This window comes from Theropithecus gelada, chromosome 16 (genome assembly GCF_003255815.1).
Source record: "Theropithecus gelada isolate Dixy chromosome 16, Tgel_1.0, whole genome shotgun sequence".
Lineage (NCBI taxonomy): Eukaryota > Metazoa > Chordata > Mammalia > Primates > Cercopithecidae > Theropithecus > Theropithecus gelada.
In genome coordinates this window covers 29,436,448-29,455,388 of record NC_037684.1, presented here as the reverse complement: position 1 = coordinate 29,455,388, position 18,941 = coordinate 29,436,448, and the positions used below count along the sequence as shown (strand labels likewise).

Here is an 18,941-nt window from a genome sequence, read left to right as displayed (position 1 = left end):
GCGAAGGATAAAACTGAGTATGATTTGCTCCAGAGCTGAGCTCCTTTAGTCACTTCTGTTTTTATTGATTGAGTGCTTTGTTACATCAGATGATATACTGGGAATTACAGAGATGAACAAGACAAAAGCAGTAAGTAAGATAAAATTCCTGCTTCCAAGGGATTTCCAACAACACTAACAACAGAATGAAGAGGGTTACATTCAAGGTAAACTAAGGGTCAGTGTGAGTAGAGAGAAGAGGAATTGATTGAATGCTCAGCGACGCTGGAGAAAGCTTCACCTTGAAGGCATCTCTTGAGCTGAGAAACATAAACTCTCAGGGATAGACTTGACTTTCAGAACCTTTCAAAATCAGAGTATTCAATACTACTGGAATTTTTTTTTTTTTTTTTTGAGATGGAGTCTTTCTCTGTCGCCCAGGCTGGAGTGCAGCAACGCTACCTCAGCTCACTGTAACCTCTACCTCCTGAGTTCCAGCAATTCTCCTGCCTCAACCTCCAGAGTAGTTGGGACTACAGGCATGTGCCACCATGCCCAGCTAATTTTTGTACTTTAGTAGAGATGAGGTTTCGCTACTACTACTACTGCTACATGTTGGCCAGGCTGGTCCTGAACGCCTGACAGGTGATCCGCCTGCCTCAGCCTCCCAAACTGCTGGGATTACAGGTGTGAGCCACCAGGCCCAGTCACAATACTATTGTATTTTTAATGAGGAAAATGAAACAGCGTTGTCAGTATTTCCCTATTTTACTGCGCATAATTCATGAAGTGGGCCAAATAAATAGTTCTACAATGACTTATTCAGAATTTAATATTTTCCCTAATTCCTAAATCATTCACTCTTCAGGTTCCTATGATTGTGCTTTTCTCCTTTCTACTTACTGTACCTTTGCCCCATGACCATCTACAGCTTAGCACCCATAGAAAATGGTCCCCTGAAAGACACAGAGGAATGGACTGAGGGGACATTGAGGGGAAATCCGTAGGCTGAAGGGGGGCACAAAACAGTAGAGATGGTTTCTGGCCTAACACACCAAGGACTTCTATAGGTTACCCTTATACTTTTTATCCTTATACTTCTGTCTATGTAAGTACGTCTATAGGATAAATTCCTATAGGGGGAAATTATTGGTTGATAGTGTATGTCCGGGCACGGTGGCTCATGCCTGTAATCTCAGCACTTTGGGAAGCCGAGGCAGGTGGATCACGAGGTCAGGAGATCGAGACCATCCTGGCCAACATGGTGAAACCCTGTCTCTACTAAAAATACAAAAATTAGCTAGGTATGGTGGTGAGTGCCTGTAGTCCTAGCTACTCGGGAGGCTGAGGCAGGAGAATTGCTTGAACCTGGGAGGTGGAGGTTGCAGTGAGTCGAGATCATGCCACTGCACTCTAGCCTGGCAACAGAGCAATATTCCATCTCAAAAAAAAAAAAATGCATTTGTAATTTTAACAGATACTGCTGAACTATTTTGTAAAGAGGTTGTACAACTTATTTTCCCCCTCAACAGTGTATGAAAGTGCATGTTTTCTATATTTTGCTACAATCATGACATTAATCTATTCTGTTTTATTTTACTTTATCATAGAAAGAACACCTGAGAACCACCCTGTTAATAAAACTTTAGGTGTACAATAAATTTCTATGGACTCTGGGTGCAATGCACTGCAGTAGAGCTCTAGGCCTTACTCATCTCGCTTGCCTGGAACATTATATTTATTGATTAGTAACTTTCCATTTCCCCTTTTCCCCCAGTCTCTGGAAACCACCATTCCACTCTTTGATTCTATGAATGTGCCTATTTTAAATACCTTGTATAAGCAGAATTATGCAGCATTTGTCTTTCTGTGATCGGCTTATTTCATTTAGCATAATGTCTTCAGGACTGAATCAAACTATTTTAGATACCTCATATAAGCAGAATCGTGCAGTATTTGTCTCTCTGTGATTGGCTTATTTCATTTAGCATAACGTCTTCAGGGTTTATTCACGTTGCATATTGCAGAATTTCCTCCTTTTTAAGGGCTGAATGGTATTCCAGTGTTTGCACATACCAATTTCTTTTTCTATTTATCTGTCAATGGACATTTATGTTGTTTCTACATTCTGGCTGTTGTGACTCCTGCTGCAAGGACCACAGGAGTGTTAACTAACATCCCTTTGAGATCCCGATTTCGATTCTTTTGGATAAATACCCAGACGTGAGATTGTTGGATCATATGGTAATTCTATTTTTAATTCTTTGAGGAATCTCCATACTGTTTTCCATAGTGGCTGTGTCATTTTACATTTTCCCAACAGTGTGCAACGGTTCCAACTCCTTTATATCCTCACTAATACATGTTGCCTTTTTTTTTTTTGATAGTAGCCATCCTGAGTGTTGTGAAGGGATGTCTCATGGTTTTGATTTGCATTTCCCTTATGGCTAGTGACTTTGAGCATTTTTTCATATATCTGATGGCCATTTGTATGTCTACTTTAGAGAAATGTCTGTAGAAGTCCTTAGCCCATTTTTAATTAAATTTTTTTTATTTTTATTTTTTACAGTTGAGTTGTAGGACTTCCTCATGTATTTTGGAGGCTAACCCTTTATCAGATATATGATTTACAATTCTTTCTCCCATTCAGTAGGTTGTATTTTTACACTGTTGTTTCTTTTGCTGTGCAAAAGCTTTTTAGTAAGACTAAACTTCTGATCTTTGCTAACTTAAATAAGTAAAAAATAAGTAATTTAATAAGCATTTTTGAATTATGAATGGTGTAAGCACGTAAACACACCAGTAAAATCCACTGAAAAACACAACATTTATTTAGTGCTTACCGTGTACTCTGTGCTAGACACTATTTTACATGATTTACAGGTATCAATTTTTTTAAAACTTAAATCCATTAGCTAGGTGCTATTGCCACCCCATTGTGCATAAGCAGAAATTGAGGCACAGAAACGTCAAGTCAACAGCCCAAGTTCACACAGCTAATAAATGATAGAACCAGAATCTGAACCCAGGCAGTCTGGCTCCAAAGTTCATTGTCTTAAACCTCTACTATGCTGCATTAAAGGATTTTGTATTAGGTCTTGGTATGAGGTAAATAAGGGGAAATGTCCTGTGCTAGCATGTCGACAAAGAAACTCTAGGATCAGGGAACAAAGGGGAGGGAACATGGAGATATTTTTCTCAGTATTTAGTCTCTGATGACCTTAAGACCTGGGATAGGAATAAAGCAAAATAGGCAGGGCGCTGTGGCTCACTCCTGTAATCCCAGCACTTTGGGAGACCAAGGTGGGTGGATTACCTGAGCTCTGGAGTTGGAGACCAGCCTGGTTAACATGGTGAAACTCCATCTCTACTAAAAACACAAAAAATTAGCTGGGCATGGAGGTGTATGCCTGTAATCCCACCTATTCAGGAGGCAGGAGAATCTCTTGAACCCAGGAGGTGGAGGTTGCAGTGAGCCAAGATCAGACCACTGCTCTCCAGCCTGAGCAACAAGAGCAAAACTCCATCTCAAAAAAAAAAAAAAAAAAAAAAAAAAAAAAAAAAAAAAAAAAAAAAAAAGAAAGAAAGAATAAAGCAGAATAGCAGAATAATAATTTTAAAAATACTTAAAATCAAACCAAAATTTCCCAAGTAACTAGATTTTAAAATCCTATTGAATAGAAAAGAAAGTAGTGACTTTTTTTTTTGTTTGTTTCAAAGCCTTATGAGGTGGACTTTTGAAATCATAAAGCTGTTTCGGGGTATCCTTCCTCAGACTCTGTTCTCACCCAGCATGTCTGAGAGCCTTGCAGGCACAGTGGTATCAGGACACACCCTGGTCGTGGTTTGCAGGTGTTTTCCTGGCGTTAATTCACATCAGGATGCGGTGTGTGGGTAGCCCTTGTTTCCTTAGGTGTCTTCAGAATTTTTCCCCTGCAGCTGGAGCAGGTGGCTGCAGATCAGACTCACACCCTGTGGGCCGCCCAGTGCCTCTGCTTCTCTCTCACTCAGAGATGCGTCAGAACAGTCTCTGAGTTCTGCGCCGTGGCACCAAGTGATGCTGTTCTGAACCCAGTGTCTCCCCTCTGCCTGAAGACAGATTATAGCTCAAAATCTTTTACTCCTTAAGAGAAGAGGTGGCCCCTGTGAAGGAAGGAGGGCTGCAGGACTACCTCTCTCTTCTCTCTTCATTTCTGATACTTCCCTTCATATAACTTGGCATATATGTTTGTTTTCAGGGGCCAGGAGCTCTTTTTAAAGAGGAGCAAAAGGGCCAGGTGCAGTGGCTCAAGCTTGTAATCCCAGCACTTTGGGAGGTTGAGGTGCGTGGATCACGAGGTCAGGAGTTCGAGACCAGCCTGGCCAACATGGTGAAACCCCGTCTCTACTAAAAATACAAAAATTAGCTGGGTGTCGTGGTGGGTGCCTGCAATCCTAGCTACTCAGGTGGCTGAGACAGGAGAATCATTTGAACCCAGGAGGTGGAGGTTGCAGTGAGCCGAGATTGTGCCATTGCACTACAGCCTGGGTGAGAGAGCGAGACTTTGTCTCAAGGCAAAAAAAAAAAAAAAAAAAAAAAAAAAAAAAGGGAGGAGCAAGAGGAGGCTCAGCTGATCATCTGCAATGTCAAGGATGGGCTCTTTCCCACCTGCACAGCTGAGTATATCCCAGACACCTGCCTCATGCCTTCCACCTACTGCCAGTTCCTCTGAGACCAAAGAAAATCAGAGGAGCCCTCTGCTTTACAAAGGACAGGCAGTGTCAATGTCATTATGCAAAATGGACCATGCAGAGCCCAAGCCAGAGACAGAAATCAAGCTTTGGAGAGGCGTGTCAGGACGCAAAGGATGCAAAACTTCAGCTGTGATGCTTAAGAAATAACTAGTGTCATATGTTCTGAGACAGAAGGAACCACGATTTTAGCCAATGGGATAAAATTCTGCCAGAGGATAGGGTCAAGAGATGGTTCCTATTTAGCAAATCAAAGGGAACAATTTTAATGCTTCAATTATCTGGATTATAGTGATGCTATGTGTTGAGGTGGAAGATAGGAACAAAGGGGTCTTTGAAGATGGAAAATGCAAATTTCACCCAGAGGCCTCTGAGGGATGGCCTGGCAGGGAGAGGCCCTCTAAGGATTGTCCCAGTAAAGAATGAGTCATGGCTGACCTCAGGGCCACTGGAGCCACAGTTGACCCAGAGTGGGTTTTTCTCTTGGGAAGAATTCCAGACCCCTTATATCTTCTTGAGAGAATTCCAAGAGCCCAGGTTTCATCAACACCCACATCCCCTGACTCCCTTGTGGTTTTCATGGGGATGCTTGTTCAACTTTTTCTCAGAGCAAAGATGTATTTACGCTCTTTAAAAATATACGCACACAGTTTTATATATAATGCAGCATCACACCTTGTAGGGCATTTACTCTTATTTTATGCATTCAGATATGTTTGTTTTTTTTGAAACACTTCTTAAGGCTACACAACAGAACATAGAAAAATAAACAGGAACATATTCAACAATTACAAAACATGATATGATAAAGAATATAAAGTACTAGTTTCCTTTCAATACTTCAAAAGATATGTATATAAACTTTAAAAAAAATGCTCAACATCACTAATGATCAGGGAAATGCAAATCAAAATCACAATGCGATACCACCTTGCTCCTGCAAGAATGACCATCATCAAAAACTCAAAAACGGTCGATGTTGGCGTGGGTGCGGCGATCAAGGGACACTTCTACACTGCTGGGGGGAATGGAAACTATACAGCCACTATGGAAAACAGTGTGCAGATCCCTTAAAGAACTAAAAGTAGATCTACCATTTGATCCAGCAATCCCACCACTGGGTGTCTACTCTAGAGGAAGGGAAGTCATTATGCGGAAAACACATACTTGCACACACACATTTTAAGGAGCACAATTCACAATTGCAAAATCGCGGAACCAACCCAAATGCCCATCAATCAACGAGTGGATAAAGAAACTGTGGGCCGGGCACAGTGGCTCACACCTGTAATCCCAGCACTTTGGGAGGTCAAGGTGGGTGGATCATCTGAGGTCAGGAGTTCAAGACCAGCCTGGCCAACATGGTGCAACCCTTTCTCTACTAAAAATACAAAAATTAGCCAGGCATGGTTGCAGCACCTGTAACCCCAGCTACTCGGGAGGCTGAGGCAGGAGAATCACTTGAACCTGGGAGGCGGAGGTTGCAGTGAGCTGAGATGGTGCCACTGTACTCCAGCCAGGGTTACAAGAGTGAAACTCTATCTAAAAAAAAAAAAAAAAAAAAGGAACTGTGGTACATATATATGATTAAATACTACTCAGCCATAAAAAGGATGAATTAATGGCATTCGCAGTGACCTGGATAAGATTGGAGACTATTATTCTAAGTGAAGTAACTCAGGAATGGAAAACCAAACATCGTATATTCTCACTGATATGTGGGAGCTAAGCTATGAGGATGCGAAGGCGTAAGAATGATACAATGGACTTTGGGAACTTGCGGGGAGGGGAGGGGGTGAGGGATAAAAGACTACAAGTAGGATGCAGTGTATACTGCTTGGGTGATGGGTGTACCAAAATCTCACAAATCACTGCTAAAGAACTTACTCATGTAACCCACCTATACCCCAATACTTATGGAAAAAAAAATACCATCACTTATGGAAAAAAGACCACCTGTACCCCAATAACGTATGGAAAAAACCCTAAGCTTTTTCTTTTACAAGTAACATAACAGATGCTCACATCTTCACATGCTTTTAAGTATTATTTGTACTCAGTGTAAGGCTATTATCATTTTTCATACATAAAGTTTTTTTTTTTAGCTGTGTAACAATGCAATTTGTAATCCATTCAAGTAAATTCACCCCCAAAGTTGTTGCTTCCCAGCATTAAGACCTGCACCCACCCCTCTTCTAAGATTTTTCTAAAACTTGTAGAAGTGTAGCTGAAGGGAATGCATATTTGATGCATATTTGGCTACACTATTTCTGTTTACTGTATTTTGCTTCCTATTTTATGTCTAAATCCTATTATTTTCATTTAAAATCTTAATAATGGCTCATTTCCAGTATGTCAATTTCAAATATTTAAGGTTTTGCTACTAGTATCAGCCATTTACTTTCCCACTTATTGGGATTTTTTTAAAAGAGGTTATTTATACCCTTTTAGAGTTTGTCCCATTGTCCTTCTGGTTTCCCTCTACCACTTGGGAGGGATGACTCCTGGCCACCCCGTCATTGGTTGACTTGTTCTCCAGCTCTACTGGAGATCTCTGGGATTGGGGATATACAGTCAGAATGTTTTTGTCAATGACAGATCAGATATATGGGCGGTGGTCCCACGAGATTATAATGGTGCTGACAATTCCTATTGTCTAGTGATGTCGAAGTGGTTATAATGTTGTAGTGCAATGCATTACCTTTTCTATGTTCAGATACACAAACACTACCGTGTTACAGTTGACTGTGATACTCAGTACAGCAACATGCTGTACAGGCTTGCAGCCAGACACTATAGGCTGTACTGTATACAGTCTAGTGTGTAGTAGGCTCTACCATTTAGGTTTGTGTGAGTTCACTCTATAATGTTTCCACAATGAAGAAATCTCCTAACAACACATTTCTCAGAACACACCCTGTCTTAAATGATGCATATGTTACAAACTAGTGTAACTTTTTTTTTTTTTTGAGACAAAGTTTCACTCTTGTTGCTGAGGCTGGAGTGCAATGGCACAATCTTGGCTCACAGAAACCTCCGCCTCCCACCTCCCGGGTTCTCCCGGGTTCAAGCAATTCTCCTGCTTCAGCCTCCTGAGTAGCTGGGACTACAGGCATGCACCACCATGCCCGGCTAATTTTGTATTTTCAGTAGAGACCAGGTTTCTCCATGTTGGTCAGGCTAGTCTCGAACTCCTGACCTCAGGTGATCCGCCCGCCTTGGCCTCCCAAAGTGCAGAGATTACAGGCGTGAGCCACCGTGCCCGGCCTCTTTTAATTTTTTAATGTGCATTTCTTGTCCTCACTGCCATAGTATTTAAATCTTTTCCTTTGCTGGAACACAAAGACCTTCAGTAATTTTCTTTTCACCACAATTTCTCGCCCAGTAACTAAGCCTCTTCTTTCCCTCCCCTTAGACCCAGCACTGACGGGGCAATGACACCGTTGTTCTCACGGGGGGCCATGGCGAAGTGAAAAGAGAATGAGCCTAGCAGACATGAGGCTGAATCGAGCCTTTGATGGTTCACTAACTGTCAATCAGAAAATGTACTTCACTCTAGTTTTCTCGTCTGTGCATGGAGGCAATGAGTAACCACCTCATAGGTGGTAAGGGTTAGATAGGAAAGGACACAGTAGAAGGCCTAGCACACCCATGCACTCAATCAGTGTTAGTTCTGGACCTTTCATTTGAATACTGCTTGAGCTCTGTGCCCAATCTCCCTTTCCTGGATCAAATAAGATTTTTCTTTGTTTGTTAGTAGTTTCTTTCTAGATACGTCCTTGGCCAGAAGTACAGATCCTCTGTCTTTCACTAACTCTTGTTGATCTATGGTTCTCATTCAATTTTGTGTAGAACACCCAGACATTTCAGTGGCATTGTTTACTCCTGATGAACAGGGGACATTGCGTGTCCAGCAACCAGAACACTGCCTGAGTTATGGGGGATATTCAGGAAACATGCTGAACCGATGAATGAATGAGCAAATGAATGAATAGCTGATTCTGACTAGTCAACCAAGACTTAGTTAGCACCAATGCTTCTGGATGTTTTATTGCTTCTCAGGGGAGTATGCAATGTGAAAGAAGAAAGAAAAAAAAGGCGCCTCAAAATCGTCAAATATCAGTAGATGCATTGGTTTTATTAACTGATATTTTCTCTTCAAAGGAAAGGCTGATTGAGTCTTGCACAGGCGAAAGAACCACTGGGTCCCATTGGTTCTCTGTCTCTCCTGCTGCACAAATTACTGACGGAAAGATTTGGGCCTTCATTGTGACCACATCCACAGAGACCATAGTCCAGAGAGAGCATTTGGGGCCTGAATCAACTGCTGGTGTTTGTTGAGCAGAAACAACGAATCTCTGACTTCCCACCAACAGCCAACCTGATTTCAAAGAGCCAAGAAGCATCTCAGATTTGTCAACATTCCATTAATGAGCTGAGAAACTTTTCATGGTAAACTCAGCAGCTGAGTAACAGGATGATGGCACCATAACAGGTAGATAATCAAGGCAGGAGGTCAAAGCATTGGAGCCAACACCCACCCAGGACGGGGTATAAAAGGGCTGGGAGGAGAGGAGGTCTCAGTCTCAGTGGCTCAGCCTTCCCAGCTGATCTGAAGCTCCTGTGCAGTCTCAGCCCTACACCATGACCTCCTCCTACAGCAGCTCCTCATGCCCTCTGGTTTGCACCATGGCTCCTGGAGCAAGAAATGTCTCTGTCTCTGCCATCGATGTTGGGTGCCAGCTCGGGGCAGAGGCCAACGTTGCCCCCATGTGCCTTTTGGCCAACGTGGCACATGCCAACCGAGTCCGCGTGGGGTCGACTCCCCTGGGCCGCCCCAGCCTCTGTCTGCCCCCGACCTGCCACAGTGCTTGTCCGTTGCCAGGGACCTGTCACATTCCAGGCAACATTGGAATCTGTGGGGCCTATGGCAAAAACACCCTGAATGGCCATGAGAAGGAGACCATGCAGTTCCTGAACGACCGCCTGGCCAACTACCTGGAGAAGGTGCGCCAGCTGGAGCGGGAGAACGCAGAGCTGGAGGCCACACTCCTCGAGAGGAGCAAGTGCCACGAGTCCACTGTGTGCCCGGACTACCAGTCCTACTTCCGCACCATCGAGGAGCTCCAGCAGAAGGTGAGGTGTGGGATCGCTTGGGTGTGCTGGGTCTGAGAAGGCAGAAGCCTTCGCAGGAGGAATCCACATAAGGTCCAGAGAGCTTTGGGTTCTTGGTTTCTCTTGGACATGAGCGTAGACACCACACATGGAGTGGGAGCTTAGAGTATGATGCTTTGTGCGTGAACCGTCTTTCCGTTTTCCTCAGATCCTGTGCAGCAAGGCCGAGAATGCCAGGCTGATTGTACAAATTGACAATGCCAAGCTGGCTGCTGATGACTTTAGGATCAAGTAAGTCAGGCCGAGGAGGGCCAGTGTGACTTCTCTCCTGCTGTATTTCCAGGGGCCTGCCCCATTACTCAGCCTATATTATAGGTGTTCAAAACCAGTTTTTGACTAGAAGAATATTTCTCTCCAAACCTTAAATTAGCCTATTGCTAGAAATGGTCATTATATAGGAGGAAAGAGAATATAAGCATTAAAAGAAAAAGAAGGGCTATAGTCTAGATTGGTTAGAACCTATGTCATTTTCTCCCACATCTAGAAGATAAGAGGATTTTGCTTTTCGATCAGAAGTAAAATTGAGTCATCACAAAAATAAACTGTCAATGCGTAGGTTGTTGCTAGACTCACTGACTCTTGGCCAAATCCATCAGCTGGAGGAATTGTCATTGAAGCTCCTTGGTAGCAAGAGTTGGGCTTGAATGAATGGGAAAAGCAGGAAAACAATGAGAAATAACGAACTAAAGAGGAAAAGCAGCAAACTGAAGGTCCAGAGTCTTATTTTTAGCCATTCTTTTTTCCTGGCCAAATGACTCCCATTATGGCAGAATAAAGGCTGCATTTGAAGTCAGAACACTTAGGATGAGTCCGTGCATTTACTATTAACCGGGCATAGAATTCTGAAAAACTCATGTTTTGCTTCTGAGCCTCAGTCTTCCATGTAGTCAATGGACATAATGTCCTGACTACAAACTCTGTAGCTACAGGGTTGAGCATAGTGTATATTGCCCATGTGAACAAATGAGCATCCAAGGTGGTGTGGGAGGTAGGAAGGCAGGGCAGCCGAGAGGGGCTCTTGGGGCATTCCTGTTGACCCTGTACCTCCCGTAATGGAAGGCTGGAGAGTGAGCGCTCCCTACGCCAGCTGGTAGAGGCGGACCAGTGTGGGACGCAGAAGCTCCTGGATGACGCGACCCTGGCCAAGGCCGACCTGGAGGCCCAGCAGGAGTCCCTGAAGGAGGAGCAGCTGTCCCTCAAGAGCAACCATGAGCAGGTGTGGCCCTGGCCGCTCAGACTCCCGGGGAGGGCGCTGGGCAGACAGGGGAGCTCCCTGGCCCCGGGGCTCTCAGAGCATTGTCTGGGCTCAGCTGGCATCAGGATGCAGGACTGAGGGGGGTCTGAGGGTCCAGAGGGCCTCTGTGGAAAGTGCAGACTTGCCTTGGGCACGAGGAAGGTGTCCAGGTGGGCTCTCCCCACTGCACTCTGGGCAAGACTTTCCCATTTGCTTGTGTGTGGGACTCCCCTCCTACTGCTTGCAGGGTCAGGGTCCTGGTGCTGTCTGCTCCATCAAAGGTCCTCTCTTCACACAGGCTGTCTGTCCCTTCCTCCTTTCTGCAGGAGGTAAAGATTCTGAGGAGTCAGCTGGGGGAGAAGCTCCGGATCGAGCTGGACATTGAGCCCACCATTGACCTGAACAGGGTGCTGGGGGAGATGCGGGCTCAGTACGAGGCCATGGTGGAGACCAACCGCCAGGATGTAGAACAGTGGTTCCAAGCCCAGGTGAACGGAGGAGGTACAGAAGCAGTGGGGATTGGCCTCCATCTGGGCAGGGAGGTGACTATGTCTCTCTGTGCTCTAGTCTGAAGGCATCAGCCTGCAGGCCATGTCCTGCTCCGAGGAGCTGCAGTGCTGCCAGTCGGAGATCCTGGAGCTGAGATGCACGGTGAATGCCCTGGAGGTGGAGCGCCAAGCCCAGCACACCTTGGTATGTGTCCTTCACCCTCACTGCACTGCAAATGCCCCGTGCCATGGCCTAGTAGCCTTTTATTTTGGAGGTCTCACCGCCCAGGTTTCTCCCACCTGTTATCACCATCAAAATTTGGGGCATTAGCAGTTTCCCTGGGGGCCTTGCACATTTTATCCCCTTATTTCCCACTACAGAAGGACTGTCTGCAGAACTCCCTGTGTGAAGCTGAGGACCGCTTCGGCACGGAGCTGGCCCAGATGCAGAGCCTCATCAGCAACGTGGAGGAGCAGCTGTCCGAGATCCGGGCTGACCTGGAGCGGCAGAACCAGGAGTACCAGGTGCTGCTGGACGTGAAGGCTCGGCTGGAGAATGAGATTGCCACGTATCGGAACCTTCTGGAGAGCGAGGACTGCAAGTACGTGTAATCTGGGCAATTCCTAAACCACACACATGACTGTCAGGCAATTCCTCAGAGGTGATGGAAGTGCTTGCAGAAGATATCATCTTAATAAACAAGCCTTCCTGAGCTTTCCTGCTCAGTGACTCATTAACCTCTCGTGGTCTGTGCAGACTGGATTATTGAGAAAATGTTCTCTAAATGGTAGCCAGGTCCCTAAACCAAGTCTTCCCCAAGGACTCCTGGATGTGGAAAGACACAGATGAAAGAACTGTTGGTATAGATTATCTGGTCTGTGTGCCTTGTTGGTGGCAGGCCCAGCCTTCACCTGGTCTTACCCTTGTCCATCAATCACTGAAACATCTTTTTAATGTAACTCTTTTTTTTTCTCTCCCTGCAGACTCCCCTGCAATCCCTGCTCCACGCCTGCCTCCTGTACTTCTTGTCCAAGCTGTGGCCCTGTCACCGGTGGGTCTTCCTCTGGCCATGGAGCCAGCATGGGGAGATGATTCTGAAGGCCCGAAGTTCCTGTGCAGGAGGTTGAGGCTGGTTGCACTGGGGTCAGGAGTGCCTTCACCTTGCTCAGTCTTCCTTCCAGAAAGACCAGACTCACTGAGGCATTTTCCCTAAATCAACGGGTAGCAGACACTTCCAAGGAGTGTCTCCCTGCCTATGCCTCTAAGCTGTATTTTTTGTTGTTGCTGAAATGTTGTAATTATCTTCCATGAAAGTGATTCTTTTTCCCAGTGTCTCTTCTTGGTCCTTTTGGTTCTATTCCAGTGTTTCAGAATCTCCTAAAATGTCACTGGGTTCCCTGCATTAAATGGTCAATAAACCTCTTTCCTGCACCAAGTGCTGTCCCCCTGGTGTTGGTTGTATGTGAACTGTCAGAGAGTCCTGGTCGTCAGGTCCTGTGTCCTCACTGGCCCTGACATCTTGCTTCCAGGAGCTCCCTGCGGTGCTCTGGGGCCTCTGGATGAAGGTCCTTTCCTGACATTGGATGTGTATTCACCTTGCCCAGGGATCCCTACAGACTGGTGGAAGGAAGTGATGCTAGTTGCCAAGTTTGAATTCTTTCAAAACAACTCAGAGCTAACATGTCCCTACCATGATTTTGGCATCTTCAGCCTCTTGGTATTTTGTCCAAGAGCAAAATCACATCACTTAGCGTTCTAATCTTGTGAAAGGAAGGTCGTGTTGAGAATTGCCTGGGCCAAGTTGCCAAGTTTTTCCTCTCACTCCAGTTGGCCCCTTTCACAGAGCCATGGAGTTCCCGCCCACTCTCCCAAATGTAGAGGCCCAGACTGGGCACTGGAGACTGGGGTCTTTGTCCTGGGTCACTTCCAGGCTGTAGTTTTCTCCAGAGAGACGCTGCCACTGATACATCTGCTGTCTATTCTGCTGCTGTCTTGGAGGTGCTGGCGGTGAGGGCTGCTGCTGCCATTAGAGCACTCCAACTCCGTGCCTGCCTCTCGGATGTGGCTCTGGCACAGGCCGAGGTGGTTCATAGCCAGACGCGGTTATGAGCAGGTGGAGGAGCAGCCCGGAGAGGCTGCTGCCTCCCGCACCACGCTAGTCAGTTTACGGCAAGCACCAAGTATGTCCAGAAGAATGAAGCTCTTGGGTCTCAGGTCATCCATGTGCCCTGGTGCAAAGAGCAATGAAAAACTGGTCCTTCTTCGTGGTAGCATAGTGTGGTGGAGATGGATCTTCTCTAGGGTCAGGGAAACTTGGATTCAAATCCCAGCTTCGTGACTCTGAAGTGAGATTTGAACCCACCTTGCTGAGTGAAGTTGGCCAGGTCGCTGCACTCTCTTGAGACCTATTCCTCGTTTGTGGAAGTAGGATAATTGTATTTACCTCTCACTGTGGTTGAGGGGTAATGCATCTAATGTTCCTGGCATCTAGAAGGTGTTCAGTGGATGTTGGTTTATTGAGGCTCCCCGGGAACTAGCAGGTACAGTCTCTTCCTCCCAGAGAGAAAAAGGAGCTGAAGAGATAGTAGCAGAACCCACTCTCAGCATCGGGGCCCTAGATTTCTATGTTGGTGGCTGGGAAGTTTGGTCATACTCCTTGTTCATGTATATGCAGTAATAAAAGTCACCTTCTGTAGTCATGAGGCCTGTTTCTCACTCCAAGTAGCCTAACTGAATCCAAAAAAGCATTCGTTGGGCTGTCAGAGGACAAGACTGTTTGGTGGGCACTTGTGGGCTCTTCTAACGAGGAACCCACAAGAGTCATGTTTTAAGAAATGGCTGTGACCAACCCTCAGTGTGATGGGGTTGTGGAGATCCGGCCTGTCCCCACCTTTCTTGGCCAGGTCACACCCTTGACAAGCTCTACCTGTTAGGTACCATGGCTAGGTGTGGCAGGAGGTGCCACTCAGGTACACAGAAAATGAAGGCTAGAGGCTGGCAGGTGGGTTACCAGCCCGGTCAGGACACCTGGACCCTGGGGGTTTTACTCACATTCATTATCCTAGCCTGAGAGCTCAGGGCTCCCTCTGGTACCAAATCCCAGACATCTCTTCTTGCAAGTGATTCTCCCGACTGGACATTCTATGCCTCTCTGCCTCACATACTCTCACTGACTGGATGGATATAGCCCTGAATGTGGCCCAATAGGCTTTGCTTTGGCCACAATAATTGCAACCAGGTGTCTCTTATTTTCCTCCCCCCCGAGGCTTCTGGTTCCTTGGTTGGGGGCCACATCTGGTTCTGAGCCACCTAGTGCTGAGCCCATCTATCTTCAGTTCACCAATCCTGCACTGCCTGGGCACTGACATGTGATATTTCTTCCCAGCCTTCGCGTGGTTAACACCAGTTGGGGCTCATGAGGCCCATGCACTTATGTATTGTTTGACACCAAATGCCATTTCTCACAAATTCCAGCAAAGTGGAAAGGAGAAAGGATGAACAGCTGCAGGCCACTGGGGTGGACACTGCAGTCACCGAGAGAGCTCTGGGGAAGGGCACATTCCTGCCCCCACCACTGTCTACACTGGGAAGCCAAGAAGATCCAAGTGAATTTCTGGACTTTCCTGAACAGGAACATTTTTTATTTGTATAGTTTTTTTGTAGACGATGGTATGTGATACCTGTCAGGTCTCTGAGCCCAAGCCAAGCCATTGCATCCCCTATGACTTGCATATATAAGCCCAGGTGGCCTGAAGTAACCGAAGAATCACAAAAGAAGTGCAAATGCCCTGCCTCGCCTTAACCAATGACATGCCACCACAAAAGAAGTGAAAATGGCCGGTCCTTGCCTTAACTGATGATATTATCTTGTGAAATTTCTTTTCCTGGCTCATTCTGGCTCAAAAAGCTCCCGCACTGATCACCTTGTGACCCCCACTCCTGCCCGCCAGAGAACAACCCCCCTTTGACTGTAATTTTCCTTTACCTACCCAAATCCTATAAAACAGCCCCACCCTTATCTCCCTTCGCTGACTCTCTTTTCGGACTCAGCCCGCCTGCACCCAGGTGAAATAAGCAGCCATGTTGCTCACACAAAGCTGTTTGGTGGTCTCTTCACACGGACGCGCATGACAGTACCTAAGGCTGATGGTGTGTGCCCCATCCTCCTGTCCTTCCTCTCAGCATCTTCTCTTTGTCTTCCTGACCAAGAACAAAATCAATTTCACTGTTCTCATGGCCACTAATAATCTTCATGAGCTCAGCTTGGTGAACCTTTTTTAATTTATCTTTTTTCTTCCTAATTCAGTGTTTTATAACCATGCCTTCCCACTTAATGAATATAAAGATACCTTGCCTTCTCACTTAATGTTTTAACTTTCAAAAACGTAAATACCAAACTCATATCATGACTAAAAGACAGCTCATTTCGAATACAGGTTATGCTTGTTTTCAAATGACACTTCCTCTAACTAAAATAGCTTCCCTGCCATCTGTTTTAGAGATTCCAAACATTGCATCCCCACTGGGGGTTGGGGGTGATACACAGACTCTCCCAGTTAGAATCACTGTTCCTATTCAGGTACGAGCCCCTGGGCTAAGCCTACCTGCTTTACCTGCCTGCCAGGTGTAAATATGTTTTAGGATCTGAGGAGGAGTATTTCTCAGTGACCCAGGACCCCCTAGAGGCCAGTCCCAGGTAGCTACATGTCACACTTATCCTCTCCAAACCTGAATGCAGCTTCTCCCACTCCAGCCAGCTCTTTCCTTTGACTTCTTAGCTTCCTTGATGCACACAATTGTCCTAGGAACTTGGGGGTGACCTTGGGGCCACTTTCGGCTTCTCTTCTTCCTTTGACCCCATGTACAGTAAGTTGCCCTGTCTTGTGAGTCCTTTTGCAGCATCTATGTCCTCTGTGCCTTCCTTTCCATCAGCACTGCTGGTGGCTGGTTTTGGCATCCATCACATCCTGCCTGGATTCTTGGAAGAGCCCCCTCCTGCCCTCTCTCTTCTGTGCCGGATTTGTTCTGCACATACCACCAGCCCGTCACTCTTTTGTGTTCTATTTATTGAGTAAATACTATGTACAAGACACTGTATTACGTGCTGGAGGGCACACGAAATGGAGACTGAGTGTTCCCACTCTAGGGTGCACACTGGGCATGTAAAAAAAAAAATGGGGCCGGGCGCAGTGGCTCATGCCTGTAATCCCAGCACTTTGGGAGGCCGAGGCGGGTGGATCACCTGAGGTCAGGAGTTTGAGACCAGCCTGACTAACATGGTGAAACTTCGTCTCTACTAAAAATAAAAAATCAGCCGAGCATGGTGGCGCATGCCTATAATCCCAGCTACGTCGGAGGCTGAGGCAGGAGAATCACTTGAACCCAGGAGGTGGAGGTTGTAGTGAGCCGAGATCGCACCACTGCACTCCAGCCTGGGCGACTGAGCGATACTCCATCTAAAAGCAAAACAAAACAAAACAAACAAACAAACAAAGAAAATGAAATGTCAGGGCTTTCTAAATTTATTATGCCAAGGTAAAAATTAAGCCTGGGAAACTGGGTCATGCCATATAGCTGTTTTTCTTCTCTCCTGCAAGGACTGTTGCTTCCTGACTTGTGTGTTGACATGTTACACAGTAACCAGACTCCCTTGTTTGTATTCAAACCTGGAGTAAATGACATTGGAGAAGGAGGCTCTTGTGACTACTGCCTCTTTACAACAGAATGTTAAGCATCCCCACGAGAGTGTAATCAACAGCAGTCAATCAGATCTTACATCTGTACATTAGCCTTTGTATGGAAAACGTTGTAATTCTGTTCAGCACCTCTATTTCTGCCTATATAAATGATCTTCACTTTCCCCCCGCACTGGGAGTACTGATTGCCATTCTTCGGTGTTCGTGTGTCCCCAGAAGACGGCTCTCACGTGCCATGCTTGCAAAAACTCTTTTAACCAGATCCTGAGCCTTTTGATTATTTTAGGTTGACAGGCACTGGATTAATCTCCTAAAATTTCTCCTTTCTCTCTTTCATCTGCTCGAAAACCTCCAGAAGACTCTGTTCTGTCTCTAGCTCTTTAGGTGAGTTGTGTGGTTCAGAGCGGGAACCTCATAGCTATTTGTTGAATAAATCCAGCTGGACAGTTGGCGTCTAGGAGTGCTGGCCTGCGGTTCAGTCCAGACTCCACTATCTGCCCCTTTCTGGGTCACTGGGCAGAGCAGAAAGCACTTGGACTTCAGGCTCAGGCAGACCTGGGCTGACATTTCAAGGCCCATACTTTCATTCCAACTTTGTGAGCTCTGATAACTTCCCTAACTGCTCTGAGCTTTGTTTTCTTCACTCTACAGTGGGATACTTGTAACTGCTTTGTAGTGTGGTTATAAGGATGAAAAGACACAACGATATGGGAAGCACATAGTATAATATTTGGTGGCACATAGTAGGTGGTCAAATAACATAGTAGGTGGTCAAATAACATAGTAGGTGGCACATATAGGTGTCTATCTAATTTGGGCATATAGATTTGTGTGTGTGTGAGAGAGAATTAAGTAAAATATTGTATACCAAGTGCCAAGCTTGGTTCTCTGCACATAATAGATGTCAATAAATATTACTTCATGTGACCTTTCTCTGTCGTCTGCAAACATTGTTTTTCACATGGAGTGGCCTCTTCCCCACAGGCATAAGCAACACAGTGTTCATATTTTCCTTCTTGTCTCTCCTCTCTCCTTCATCCTAGATATCCTCCTAAAACAAACCTCCGCAAAGAAGGGCGAACTAGGAAAACAAACAGAACTTGCTTCTTACGTTGGAGAAAACTGCATGCTAACTGATTTGAAGTACAGTAATCCAAACACGGGCTCCTCTTGAATTCATCAAATCCTGTTTTGTGACCCGGTGCTTCATTTACCTAGGATGAAGTCACCACAAAGCTTGTCTATTGCTATGGAGCGGTGGTTCCGTCTTCCAAGGGTGGTCCCCAGACGAGCAGCATCAGTGTCACATGGGAACTTGTTAGAAATGCAGACTCCCCGGCCTGACCCCAGGCCACTTGAATCAGAAACTATGGCGTGGGGCCTGGAAATCTGCATTTTTGCAAGCCCTCTGGGGGTTGATGGTTAAAGTTTGACAACCGCTGGTGGAGGTGTTACGAAAATAGAAGCAGACAATATTTTTAGCATAGAGGTGTACAAACTTCAGTCTTACAGGTTTTAGAAATGCAATTTGGCTCTTTGGGTTGACGTTTTGTGTCATTCAAACTCATTTCTTTGGGGATCCAGCACTTGGGACAGGCCTGTTGTTGGCTGTTGCATTTCTGAAGTTGTACCCAGTT

At 45.8% G+C, this 18,941-nt stretch overlaps 1 protein-coding gene across 1 annotated transcript; it reads left to right on the top strand.

Moving 5' to 3' along the window:
- Positions 1 to 8,834: 8,834 nt before the first annotated feature.
- Positions 8,835 to 12,700, top strand: LOC112609283 (keratin, type I cuticular Ha7). The gene is made up of 7 exons (XM_025361836.1): positions 8,835 to 9,846; positions 10,034 to 10,116; positions 10,945 to 11,101; positions 11,446 to 11,607; positions 11,687 to 11,812; positions 11,989 to 12,209; positions 12,592 to 12,700. Exons 1-7 carry the CDS (start codon positions 9,355 to 9,357, stop codon positions 12,698 to 12,700), a joined length of 1,350 nt encoding a protein of 449 aa, XP_025217621.1. The 5' UTR covers positions 8,835 to 9,354.
- Positions 12,701 to 18,941: the final 6,241 nt, after the last annotated feature.

Coding starts and splice junctions, on each gene's coding strand:
- LOC112609283 (XM_025361836.1), top strand. CDS start 9,355: ATGACCTCCTCCTACAGCAGCTCCTCATGCCCTCTGGTTTGCACCATG. Junction 11,102..11,445: donor TCAAGAGCAACCATGAGCAG/GTGTGGCCCTGG, acceptor TCCTTTCTGCAG/GAGGTAAAGATTCTGAGGAG. Junction 11,608..11,686: donor AACAGTGGTTCCAAGCCCAG/GTGAACGGAGGA, acceptor TCTGTGCTCTAG/TCTGAAGGCATCAGCCTGCA.